Source organism: Boleophthalmus pectinirostris, unplaced genomic scaffold (genome assembly GCF_026225935.1).
Source record: "Boleophthalmus pectinirostris isolate CB_2022bp ecotype Guang Dong unplaced genomic scaffold, ASM2622593v1 HiC_scaffold_16, whole genome shotgun sequence".
In the NCBI taxonomy this organism is placed as follows: domain Eukaryota; kingdom Metazoa; phylum Chordata; class Actinopteri; order Gobiiformes; family Gobiidae; genus Boleophthalmus; species Boleophthalmus pectinirostris.
In genome coordinates, this window is record NW_026571095.1 from 15714338 (window position 1) to 15728117 (window position 13780).

Below are 13780 nucleotides of genomic sequence, written 5' to 3' on the forward strand. Positions count from 1 at the left end.
AAAGTGTAATGATCTAGGTACTAAACCCCTGTATTTATTTGCAGATGGTGCACAGGTTTTCAGAATGTACAGTAGGCAATGCCTTTCTAGGTCAGCTACATCTGGAGCCGTCAGCTTTCTGCAGACTAAATAGGCCAAACCACCACCGGGGTGTGAGGTGTGAAACCTATCTCACCTCATCGCTTTCACCACAATATCAGAACTGCTGATAAGATAAAAATGATAAGACAAAGGCGTCAAGCTATATTTTGAAGTTTTGGGACAACAGAATAAGAAAGGACGAGGGCTATACTTAAGTTTATTTATTTTTCCCGCCTCTTTTCTTATTCTATTGATAATAGTTTATTCAATGTATATCATCACACAAATAATGTATTAATCTACAACTAAAATCTGTCTTCTATGGCCAACTATAGATGTGTTTAAGAAAATGAAAAGTCAAGAATTAATTTCTGCCAAAACCTCCCAAAGGTTACATTGAAAATGCACCGTACATAGTGTAATAATCATTTAGGATAACTTTATGAGCGAAATGAGTACATCACTTCCATGATGTAATATCAGGCTTCCTGTCCTCAATTTAGGACCCACCGTGAAAAACCCGTGGAGCGGCGAACAGTATAAATACAGAGCACGTCTGTGATAGTTCTCTTTGATTTAAACATGTCTCCCATGAGTATCATCACCGCGACGACCATTCTCCTCTGCCTGACACAGACTGACTCAGCCCGAGAAAAAGGTGAGATTTCCCTCCAGGCATCATATCTAATATTATATACTGTAATATTATAATAAGGAATCAATAGTGTGGACAATAAGTATTTATTGTGGTCAATGATGTACGTAGATGGTACATAGCCATACTCATAGTCACTTAACTGTATATTAGTAATAACAGTTGTGTAGCCTTAGTTTTTATTATTTAAAGTATTAGATATTTCCATTACATGTGTTTCTGTGTTTCTTAGTTTGTTTGTTTTTTTAAATACTTTTGAAATGCTCATTTATCTTGAATATGATTGATACATTTTTGGCCTTTTTATTTTGCTACTGCTGCTGTTCTTGAACTTGTCCTGTGCTCTTTTTTGATCTGAAATGTTAGTATAACATGGATATCTAAAGATCATTACATGTGCATGTACTTGTGTGCTGCAGTCTCTGTACCTGGTGCTCAAGGATGTTGTATGAGCTACACCCGGAGCCCTGTCCCTTTTCACCGGATCATAGGGGTGAAGACACAGAGCGCACAGGAGAACTGTGACCTTGATGCCATCATGTAAGAAGATACTTACTCACATAAAGTTTATGTTAACGATATAAACTAATAAAATGCTTACAATTTAATATATTATTAAATAACCAAATAACCTACGTATAGAATATATGTTTTATTATCATTGTGTGCCCAACATAATGCTGTTTTATTGTCTTAAAATGTCAGGTATCATTATTATCTAATTTATTGTTGTTGTTTAGTTTTGAAACAGTGAAAAAGAACAAGATATGTGCAGACATAAGAGATGCGTGGGTGCGAAGAATTTTGAACATGCTAAGGTAATGTATCAAGTAATATATATATATATATATATATATATATATATATATATATATATATATATATATATATATATATATATATATATTATTTATTTATTTCCCTCTCTTCACAGTGAACGTCTTAAGAAGTTGGCTACTAAAGATATTAAAGAGAGCCCGGTTGCTCGCAGCAGCAGAAGTTCTTTCAGTACCACCGAAAGCTCCCAAAACATCACAGAATCTTTCTATAATTCAAGCAGCTTTGAGGCTTTGGTTTGACAAGTTCATCTAAAGTTTCCTGTTGTACACTGAACTGAAACCATTGTTTCTGCTAAAGTGCACTCCTTTTGGCCTCCACTAGATGGCAAGATTGCTCAGCTATAAATCTATGACATCAGTTTCAATTAAATTTGACAAAAACATATTTAATAAAATGTAAGTGTATTTATTTACAAGCAAAAGAAAGACAGTGGTAATTTGAATAAATACAACTTAATAAATAATAAATATTTAACATTATTCACTTTTAAATAATTAAGTTAAGCCATCTTTTTAAAAAATAGACAAAAGTGTTTTTTCTTCTATGGGCTTGCTGTTACAGTAGAGTTCTTCTTGGCTTTGCGGAGCTCACTGTACAGAGATAAGCACAGGTCAGTATTTGAAATACATGCATACAACATACATATTAGCCTTGTCTATATACTTACTCTAGCTCTTTAATCTTGCTAATCACCCAGCTCTGTTTCCAGTGGCTGCAGATCTCACCTTCTGTGGTCTCAAATCTGAACAAGGAAAACATTGCTATTGAAGTGTTTCTGAGATACATTTTGTCAGATATATTTCCCTTTAAACAATAGGTAAAGTTTGGTCCTTACATCACAGCACGGACACATGGAGAGTTCTTCCTCTGGAACCTGTAACCGACGATAGGAGCAGTCACATCGGCAATGCTGGCCTCTGTGCAGCAGCTGGTTATCTTTTGTGCTATAAAGGTGAGATGGAAAATATTACTTAAAATGTCCAAAACTAGAATAGATGAAGTAGTATCAAATTTCACTTACCGGACGATATTGTGATGATCGTCAGGACTCCAGCGAAAATGGCAAAGAGTTGAAGTTTTCTGCTGCACATGTCCATTGCTTGGTTTGTAAGGGCTGTCTCTGGTGTTCGTTTGGGTGCTGTGGCAGGAGAAAGTACTGGCCTCCCTTGTTCAAATGGTCTACATTTATACCACAAAAAGAGGAACCGGGAAAATCTTACGGTGTCTTCCAAATTATTGCAAAAGACAATTCCTGAGCAGAGTGATGCAACAGTTATTTCCTTACAAATTCAAGAAATCATTTTAATCAGAAACTACTGCCCCATCAGATACCGGATTTGTGTGGTCAACTGTACCAGTGCATTCTGATGAGTACATTCATTAATTCAATGTTTAACGGTTTAAAACTTATCGTATTGGGAACGTTTTTTCTAAAAAATACAGTATATTGTTCCAGCTTTCATATCTTGAGCACTGATACAGTAAAAATCGTGACAGGCCTACCGGATGCAGCCCTATTGTAGTATCCATCTTTATACAGCCCTATTTATACAGCCCAAACACAAAATGAAAAATGAAAAAAATAAAAAAATGTTTAGCCAAAAGCAGCGATGACTCTTAGAAAATCTAAATGTATTCCATCTCCAAAAAGAACATAATTGTGAAAACTTCACAGAGAGCGTTATCCCACACCTTCTATACATATTTATTAACAATACTACATGTGGGAACAGTGGTTAGGCCTTAGAGAGTTATAAATGAGCTTGTGAATAAATTATCTTAAAAGGCCCATATTACGCTATATTATGATCTCTTAGAATGTGTTTTCCCCATCACAAACATACCTGGACTTGTGTTTTGTTTCATTCACATGTTTAACACACAAACCCTGCATTTAGGCTTCTTCTTTCAAAGAGAAAGTACTAGTTTTTAAACTCCTAACACCTTCACTAGAATCATCTGGATAATTTCAGCCCTGGAATTTTCAATCTCTACTGAACAAAAGGTAAAAGTAGCTGTTAACTTGAAAATTCACGCTTCATGACATTACAAGGCGGAACAGAGCATTTTGAGTTTTGGAGACAGACAATAGTAAAGGGTTACTCAGACATATGTGAATAAAAGAAGACACAACTCCAGGTATGTTTTTGAGGAGGTAGCAACATTATAATATGACTTAAAACTCACAAGAGTCAGTTTTGATAATACAGAGTTAATAGGTGTGTCTACCAATTAAATGGAACAATAAAACGAGTTACTGTACATAGTAGCATCCATCTTCCATCCAAATATGTACAGGTATCTATTTTAATTGTTTTCATTGTTATTCATTGTTGTTTGAGCAGCTATGTGTGAGAATCTGTGTCTTACAATATTGGGGAATTGACAGGAAAAATGTCAGTGGGCTTCTTATTCCAAGAGAGAAAAAAAACCCTAAATACTAAGCTTACATGTCTTCAATTGTTTTAATCGTGACAGTTTTCCATTGCATGCCTGGAGTTTTAATAAGGTTCTGTATTTAACAGGTTGTAGACAGATTAAAAATAAAAAATGGGTATTCATATATTGTAATTGACACCATGTGCTAAATTTATTCTTAGGTCAGCAGTATTGAACAGGAAAGACCAAGAAACTTGTTGCATCAAGACAGGAGCAGAAAGAGGAAGGAATCTGCCAAAACTGTCCAACCAAATATGGACAGCAGGAATGTCGTCAGAGCAAAAGTGATAATGAGTACTGTCACTTTCAAGTTTTTCAACTTTCTATTTTTTTTTTTCAAGTTTTAAGTGTGCTAATATCTATAAGACAAAATAATGTGATTCTAAACGTGAAAAGACAATTAATCAATCAATCATTGCATTTATATCGTGCCTTTCAAGATGCCTAAAGTGCTTTACAGTTCATTGTTCATTCACTCCAACTCAGTGGTGGCAAACTACTATAATAGCCGCATCTGCCCTGGGACAGACTGACAGAAGCAAGGCTGCCAATCTGCGCCATCAGCCCTTCTGACCACCACCATCACTTATGCTCACTCCAACTTTCATACTAGGCAATGTGGGTGAAGTACCTTGCTTATGGACACAATGGACACAAGTTTTTTGCCTCTGGAGCCCCACTGTAGCATCTGATTTTCCCTGTGGTCTTCCATTCAAGTACTAACCAGGCCCAGCCTTGCTTAGCTTCTGAGATCTGACGGGATCAGGCTTTGACAAGCAGGTATGGCCACAAACTAAATTTACTGTATTCTTTTGACCGTTGTCCACAAAACCTCTGGTAACTATAAGGCCTAGTTGGTTAAGTCAAAATTTGCTGGAATTTCTCCCTAAAATGTCTCAATTTCCTCTGGCATTTTTTGCTTCGAAATATGTGTTTGATGTACACAATCTATGGTTTACTGTACCGAGCAGTGTTTCACCTGAAAGATCTCGTTCGTTGGGATGGTCAGCTTTCACGCAGCTTCACTCACTACAAGTGAATAACCACAATCCTTTGCTTTTATTACGATAAAATGAAAGACACCGACCATTGTAATCGGTATATTACACGTATCAGGTGTCAAAGATTCTAAAAATGCAAAGATACTCGTAGATTATTAGACGATAGCCTGAGAAACAATCGCACTTTTTTTTTAGAGCCACGTGGTCGTGCTAATGATTTTCCACATGTTAATCAATTACTTTCATTTTTGGTTGTACAGGTCGCCATCTAGTGGCTACTAAAGGAACAGTCGACTTACAAACTATCTGGGGGAAATCTAAATATAGTGATAGTATAGCACATTAAAAGGTTAAATAAGACAAACGTAGGAAACCATAATAATATGTGATGACCACAGTTTGTAGTCAGAAGTGAAAGCACACAAAGGCTAAGAGTAGCCTTCTGTTATGAGTCATCAGGGAAAGTGTCAGCCGATCACACTTTTGAAACAGAGAAGAACCGAGAGGTGCGAATATGTGTTGTATGTATGAGTACAAACTGTAAGAGCACAAATTTAAACTTTCCCCCCTTCTAAGCTCTTTAAGCACTAACTGCCCTCTACCTCATTTCTAAAAGCCCCAATACCCCATATGTACCAGAGTTTTCATTTCCACAAGTTGTTCTTTTTTTTTTTTTTTTTTTTTTTTACAGATCAAAAACTTAAAGCAGATTTACATGTATGTATTGTTTATTAGAATCAGAAGTTTTATTGCCATTGTCACAGACAGGATTCACTAACTATGAACTTGCTTTTGTGGTATGGACCATATAAAGCTATGATAAAGTAAATAAAATATATATAAGGGCATGAATAAAAAATAAGATACAAAACAACAGTAGACACAAATAAGACTCCAGTTCATTTATCAACATAAAAAGTCACTTGTAGACTTACTCATGGTGGAAAGAGAAACCAAAAACCTGCAGTCAAAAAAGAGTACTATATACTGTTACTCTGTGGAAGATTTTTTCAGTAAAAGGATTCTGTAAAAGTAAATGTACTTGAGTAACTGAACATTACCCACCTTTGACAATACAGCTGGATTTCATGTTTATATATTTCATAGATTTTAGGAATATGAAAGTCACATGCATTTGCTCTGCTTGGTTGCATTTACTTTTTGTTTTCCATTGCATTACACTATAATGTAATCATTGTTGAAATAGCCACTTCCTGAGTTGGTGGAACTTGTCAGCCTCAGACCCCCGTGTGTCACAGATCTGTGTGCAGAGTTGTGTGCAGAGCTGCAGGCTGTTGGTGACATGTCAGAGGAGGAACTTGAATTCTTCTTTCCATCCATGTGAACGAGTGGGTGCTGAGCTAACTTGGTATAAATGTGCACAGCTGTACGTGCAGCAGTTACAGTCACACCATGGCAAGGCGCATGATTGTTTTGCTTATATTTGTAGCCACTTTTGTTGTTGTCATCACGGCACAAAGTAAGATTTCTTTTGGCTATTGGTACAGTCCTTGTTAGTTTTCCAGATGAACAGATTTATGTTTCAGTGATTTAATACTGTCTTTGTCTAATATAGGTAGAATGCAGAAGTGCTGTCGCTACATTTCCAAAACCCAGCCTCACCCAAACAGGTTGAAGAGGTATTACAAACAGACTCGCACTGTTTGTCCTCTGCATGTAGTTGTGTAAGTATAAATATTTGTTGTATTTAGCTGTACATTGAATATAACATGCTTAATATTATACCCATATTTCCAACAGATTCGTCACACTGAAAGACAAAAGAATATGTGCAAATCCAAAAAGTGATTGGACAAAAACCACCATGAAACACCTGGACAACAAAACAGTCAAATACAGAAAAGGCTCTCGTCTGCGAGACTATTACAAGCTTTGACCATGTTTGTTATTTTCCTATGCCCTTTGTATTTCTGTAATTAAATAAAAAATTGCACATTATCATTTGTCATTTTTGTTCAGTTTCTATATTATGTACTTGTAGTGGCAGTTTAACTCCAGTCTGCCACTGTAGCTGTGAGGGCTGTGTGGCTTTAGCTTGACTCATGTGTCTAAGATGAAAACTGAAAGATTCAATGTCCAAACTTACAGAATATTGATTATGAGGTTTAATTGTAGATGCAGATTCCATAACTGAAGATTACACAATATATCCAGATCACACGGTCAAAAAACTGTATGGCCTCAACCCCCTACAGCTTCCACACAAAGAATAATCAGGCCACATAGGCCACCTATTTAAAAAAAAAAAAAAAAAAAAAAAAAAAAAAAACATTCTTTCACAAGATGTTACATCACTGTCTTTTTAGCTGCCACTGTTTAATTTTCTTCCACTTTCTCTCGTATGCTGGCATTTCCATTTCCTATTGTAAATCCAGTTAGTCCAAGGTAACTTCATAAGTTGCCTTTCCACAGTTCCTGAAGAGACAGGTCTGATAGGTCTCGTTGCATGTCCATAGTTTTCATTCTATCAAATGAAGTGCTGGTATTCCCGGCCCCATTTGTGGTAGTCATAACATAACTTGAGTATACTGCTGCACTGGGAATCAAATCAGCTTCTTGGTTTCTTCCAGAACTTTCCCATTTGGGTTGATTTTGTGATTTATAGATGTGGAGAACTTTTGGATGTTCTCTGGCGCATGTAGAACAGGAAAGCTTGTTTCTGCAGTTTTGTGCATGATGTCCTTTATTCAAGCAACTAAAACACATGTTATGTATTATTTGAATACTTGACCTGGTTTAAAATGTGTACAAAAATGTAAGTTGCTTTTATGATCTTATGACACACACACACACAGTTGAAAAATTAAAACAAAGTTGCACTACAAATAGTTGTTTTATGTACTTAAAGAAAAAGGTGAAATAAGACTAGTCTTGTATAATGATTTTTCTAGATTCAAAAGGTTGCTTTAGTTTGATAATTCACACAAAGCATTTTCAGGTTGCAGAAGCCATTTTAAATTAGAAAACAATTTTAGATTTCAATGCTATGCTTTGTTTGAATTTTTCATGCTTTGCTCCTGCATCTGCACTTCAAGAAAGATTTATGTGGTGTGTTACTCTTTCTCCTTATTCTTCATTCAGTACCACTAAGTAAGGTGCGAGAAGATGTGTGAGTAATTTGTAATTGTGGATGTAATATTATACATATATTATATACAATAATATACATAATTACAGACAAACAGATGCAACAATTTTCCCTTCAAAGAAATATGTGCCCTTGATGGTGTAAGGAATAATTAAGAAGGCAACATTTTCATTCTCTTTTGTAGATAGTACTTTACAGACAATATAATTTCAGTTATGTATAAAAAGTAACTTTGAGGTTCAACAATGTATGTAGATATGTTGTCGTGGCCAGCATGGACATCTTAAAGGTGTATTGTGTAACTTTTCTGGTGGAGGATCCACCAATTGCTTTTCTCCATGGAAATGTTATTGTGGTGTCTGGGATGTTTAACAGTATGGTATTAAACCTTTCTATCTTCATGGAGACCAAACCAGACCAAGTTACAGTTTAGATCAGCGGAGAGGCATCCCCGCTCTCAATCAGAATGTCTCTTTTTGAACAATAAAATCACCAGTAATTTAATAAATGTAAGGTAGAACTGTGAAACATTCCAGAGCAATAACATATCCACAGAAAAAAGCAGGTGACGAACCCTCCAAAAGAAAGGTTACACAATGCACCTTTAAGATCATCATGAATCATATTGTCCAGGTGGAAGTTTTGGTACCTTCATTAAACATGCACACACATGCACACACACATACATGCACACACACACACACACACACACACACACACACACACACACATGCACACACACACATGTATTTCCACGACTGTTGCTGCAGAGGAAGGTGAAGTAGCAGCAGTTGGGGGACATGTGGTACTCGATGAGTAGTTTGAGGTATTATGTGAACCACAATGCAATGGGTTTTCCCCCCTTCATGTATTGACAGCGCTCCATTAGAGCTGTTGCGTGCTTCATTTAAAGTGTGCGTAATTAAACATGATATCATACAATAAACTGACCTGAGTACTGAGTGGAGAGGATTTATGCTTTATAGCCAAGCTTTCAACATTTGCCTACATTAACTTGCACTTTGCAGTTTAGTTGCACTGTACCCACTCACCAGTATTGTGGGTTGTGTGAATATTCCTCTGTGTGGAGCTCAGGAAAAACTGAGGTGTTTTCACAGATTGGTGGACTCAGTCTGAAACTGAATGGAATTTAAGAGGTTTAAGTGTGAGGACCTTTCAGACCACCACAGTTACCAACAGAGATCATAGCCACTGTTTCAAACTCACTAAAATGACAGAAACAGTACCATTATATGTTAAACATCTTCTACAACATCTTGTTATTCTGTTCATAGGTTTCTGCTCTCTATTAAAGGCAATGTTTTCACAAGTTTTCACCACTCCAAACATATAATATTTAATTTTAAATCGCCAATTGCAACATTGCTGTGCAGTCCATTATCATCTTTTTATCATTCTGAAACCCATGGGTATGTAAAATTGAATTTATAATTCTTCACTGGCCAAATATGAAAACAGTGTTGTCAACTGTATCTTGCGGTTTGCAAAAAGTTTATGGTGCATTTATGCTCATGTATGTTTCTAAGAATCAACACTGAGCAGGGGACTCTTAAAATAAACCACTGCATATTTCTTTGAACTAACAACACCCAGGAAGTGGCTATAGCAGTGCCCAGACAAAGTTCAGGTTAACTCAAAATTGTATTCCACTAAAACCACAAAATCTTTATGGAACAATGAAGTATATATTCGGTCTAAACGCATATGTGTCTGACCTTTATGTTTAACAGACTTAAACATTGACATCTCCCTTGTTATTCTTAAAAATGCAGTATGTAACTGTTAAATATGACACCTCAAGAACAAACGTTACAGGTGAGATCAGTGAAAGGGTGAGCCCACCAGTAAAAGTACAAATACGTTTTAAACAATAAAAAGACCTGTACCTGAATAAATGCTAGATGGAGTTTAATATCATACTGTGGAATATTCTAAGCAAGCCTACACCATAGAAGTTACATTGTACACCTTTAAGACAATAACAAAAGTTTATTGTTCTGAGTGGTAAAGAGACAAACTCCTCTTTGTATACTTTTGATTTATTTAATATGGATGTAGCCATTACATTGGATTAGACCAGATGAAGTGCATTTATCAGAGTTGTTTAGAGTCCAGAAAGGAATGTAAAATTTGTATACAAAAGTAAACATTTACATAAGATATAAAACAGACACAAGGCACATTTCAAACATGATGGGAGCAGCTCTGGGACAATTTTAAGCACAGTTTCAGAGTCCTGCTGAACATGTCTAAGTGAGTCTGTAGTTTTAGGAGGGAGAGAAGAGAGTCCCTATTACCTTTATTACAATATGCGTGAGGTTGTATTTTCTAATTAATCATGGTACGGAGCTACAAATACACACCACACAAGAAGTAGAGTGTTACAATTAATTTATTAAAAGTGTCTCATCAAACAAACATTTAAAGACATTCAAATACATTAATACATTATAGAGAAAATAGTCAAAACAATAACAAATTAATACTGCAAATAGGAGCTTATAATGAAAACTACTGCTAATTGACAATATTCACATTCTTTTATTATTCCTCTGTTTTGATATCTTTCTTTTCTTTCCTCTTCTCCTTGAGTTTTTTTTTTTTCCATTGCTGTCCACTGTCCTCACCATCACCTTATGGACATGAGTTTGAATTTGGGTTGAATTAATGCTGCTGAGTGGAGCCATTGTTTGGCTAATGGTCATGTTTTTAGCTGTATCTGGAATTGTGGTAACTTCTTTCTGTTGTTGCGCACGTCTGAGCTCTTCCACTCTCTGCATGGTCTTTTGTGCATATGGTTCCAGAGGGTCCCAACATATCCATTTGTCCTCTTTGGTCAAAAACCTAAAGCAAAACACATTATTAGTTGGTTATAATTGTTTAGTTTGAATAAAAAAATTATAAAATGCTTTCTGGAGATACTTACGCCACAGAGTTGATGGGGCAGAAGCCTTGCATTTGAACTTTGTAGCCTACGATGTTGCCTAGGCGGACTTTGGTTTTGCGATTTTCGAGGCAGCAGTTAGTTTCATGACCACTGGCTAAAACATAAGAATAAAGAATTACAAAAACATATTTACATAAAACAAAAAAACAAAAACAAAAAAAACAACAACAACAAGAAAATATGTTTGGTAAACTTACTCATATGAAGTGAAGTAATCCATGTGGTGAGGCAGAACAGGGCAGCAGGTGCCAGGCTGTATCTCATGTTCATGATGATATGCATCTATGATCTGGGCGTGAATAGAGTGGATTGGTGTATAGATGAGGCATGGTGTGTCTTTTATACAGATGTTATAGGAGTGTGATATTCCGTTGTACACCCCCGTCTCATCACAGTGGAGACAGTCACCACACGAGAGGAAACTGTGAAGTCACTACAGGAACCACATCAGCCGACCGCTTCTGCTGTTGCCCCCCAACGCAGTGAAACCTCACCATGTGGACTCTCACTGTCACTGACAGAGTCACGCTGAAGAGAGGATCTGAAAGGGTTTTTTTCTACTGTAGTCTGACAACACCATATACAAGTCACTGAAAGTGTGCTTTACTTTTTAAGGTATTAGGTGACGATTTAAATGAAAGTTTATGTCAGTAATGATCTTAACTGTAGTTTCCCCCTCAGACTGACTAATCAAAATCTAAAAATAAAGAATGATAATAAGAGACCTGTCACGATAATTACTATATCGACTTGTCGTTCAATATGTGTTAGATTGAACAATAATTTGTAGGGGTCAATATTTATGAATACTATATAATCGAATTACTAAATTGTTGCATACTGCTTGTTATTTATTGATTTTTTAAATTTTTTTTTGCACAATATTGTACATTTAGAAAATGTTTTGTGTGTTATGGTTTGGTTTCAGTATTATCATTTATCATCTATATTTGCTTACTACTACAGCAAAATATCACACTTTTAAATCTGTTATCATGACAGGCTGAGATAATAATAACAATACTCATTATAAACAATCATTTGTAATCAGATATTTTAATTGCTTAAATAAAAATCGCTTAAATAAAAATATAAATGAATTCATCTTATTATCAATCCAATAAAATATAGAAGGATGCCTTCGAGCCACCTGAATCGGATATCATGACTCTTTTTTAATGTTTATCAGGAGTACATACAGAGTCTTTCTCTTCAGTTTTTGGGTCCTATAGATCTCAAAGTGATACTTTGGTCAGTATGCTCTCAACATTTAGACACTAACTACTAATAATTTTGTGACTGCTAGATAACGTATCCACTACTGAAATCCTCAAGTTTGCTTCCCTGCGTTAACCTACTTGTTAAGGTTATGCTCTTATTCTTTAGTATTGGGTAGCAGCTGCAGATGTGAGGCCAAAAACATATACATCTGAAATATATGTTGAGTCTCCTGATGAAGCAAAGAAGCAGAATAAAGCGTAGCAGGAAATTACAATCAATACCAACTCTCATCTTATATTGACCGTCAAAAGGCAGGATAGGTAGGGCTATGCTGTACATGGACGCTAAAGCAAGCAAGAGATTAAAACTCTTAAACAATAAACAATCTTAAAACATATATTTATAGATTTAAGGACAATTTGTTGGGGTAATTTCTGCAGTATCTGTGGTATTGTGTATTTCACTTTATCTTTCCTATTGTCCTAAAGAATCCAACAAAGTTTCAAAAAGTAGCCAGCTTTTGACCACATTTGCTTTAACAGGAGTCCTGAGTATGACTGGGGAAAGAACCGTAAGCTATAGGTCACGGTTGTCCATATGTTTTGATATTTAACTGTGGAGGTGTACACAGACCGATCAATACCACGACCTTTCACACAGTGATTGCATGACTTTCTTTCACCTTTAGAGAACCAGTACCAACAGCTATCACTAATGTTATCTGGATTTAAAAAAAAAACATTTTAACTAAGCAACACAAAATTGTTATTCCTGCTTTATAAAGCAAAATAAATTACATTCTTTAAACTGGACAAAAGTTCTTGATAAAAAATGGTTTGGCCAGTTGAAAGAATTGTTGTTGTTGTTTTTTTTGCTATGGATGTGGATCCTATATGAACGATTGAGGGATTACACAGACGATGCTTTATATAGGCTACTGTAATCTCTCAACTAGGATAAGGGTCCCTACTAATACATTTGTAAAATACAGGCAAGCCTGGTAAAACAGAAGACAAAGGCAGTATATATTGTTTTTCTTATGTATAGGGGGTTAAGGTGTTAAAAGTACAAGGTGCTAGAAGCCTACAAGGTTTTAAGTGTCTTGTGCTATTGCTGGAAATGGCAACCAAATGGAAAAATTGTATCCTGAGCACATCCATCTGGTCACTTTAGTTGATCAGCAGAGATCTTCAGAGCAAAATCCATTTACATTGAAATTCATTTCACTTAGGAATAGGTCATGGATTCATTTCCTGAAATGACAGTTGGAATGAAACTGACCCTCAGGCTTGTAGGCTATCACTTGCACAAAGCTTCAATTGTGGATCAAGCGTCCATTCAGAAATGTGTCAATAATCGACTTCAACCCAGGCCTACATTACCATAGAGATTACCATTAGCACATTAGCATAGACATTGCTCTCTTGGCTCTGGGGCGTCTGTGCGTAAAGAGGGAATGACCTGGC

The 13780-nt window shown here is 35.9% G+C and overlaps 2 protein-coding genes and 1 pseudogene across 2 annotated transcripts; 2 read left to right on the forward strand and 1 right to left on the reverse strand.

The window, feature by feature from the left end:
- Positions 1 to 600: 600 nt before the first annotated feature.
- Positions 601 to 1969, forward strand: LOC110159906 (C-C motif chemokine 19-like). The gene is made up of 4 exons (XM_020924504.2): positions 601 to 739; positions 1156 to 1276; positions 1477 to 1554; positions 1671 to 1969. Exons 1-4 carry the CDS (start codon positions 664 to 666, stop codon positions 1813 to 1815), a joined length of 420 nt encoding a protein of 139 aa, XP_020780163.2. The 5' UTR covers positions 601 to 663; the 3' UTR covers positions 1816 to 1969.
- A 2722-nt stretch (positions 1970 to 4691) lies between these two features.
- Positions 4692 to 4809, reverse strand: LOC129408438 (5S ribosomal RNA; annotated as a pseudogene).
- Positions 4810 to 6342: 1533 nt separating this feature from the next.
- LOC110157164 (eotaxin-like) lies at positions 6343 to 6962 on the forward strand. Its single transcript, XM_020921436.2, has 3 exons — positions 6343 to 6496; positions 6593 to 6701; positions 6778 to 6962. Exons 1-3 carry the CDS (start codon positions 6430 to 6432, stop codon positions 6911 to 6913), a joined length of 312 nt encoding a protein of 103 aa, XP_020777095.1. The 5' UTR covers positions 6343 to 6429; the 3' UTR covers positions 6914 to 6962.
- Positions 6963 to 13780: the final 6818 nt, after the last annotated feature.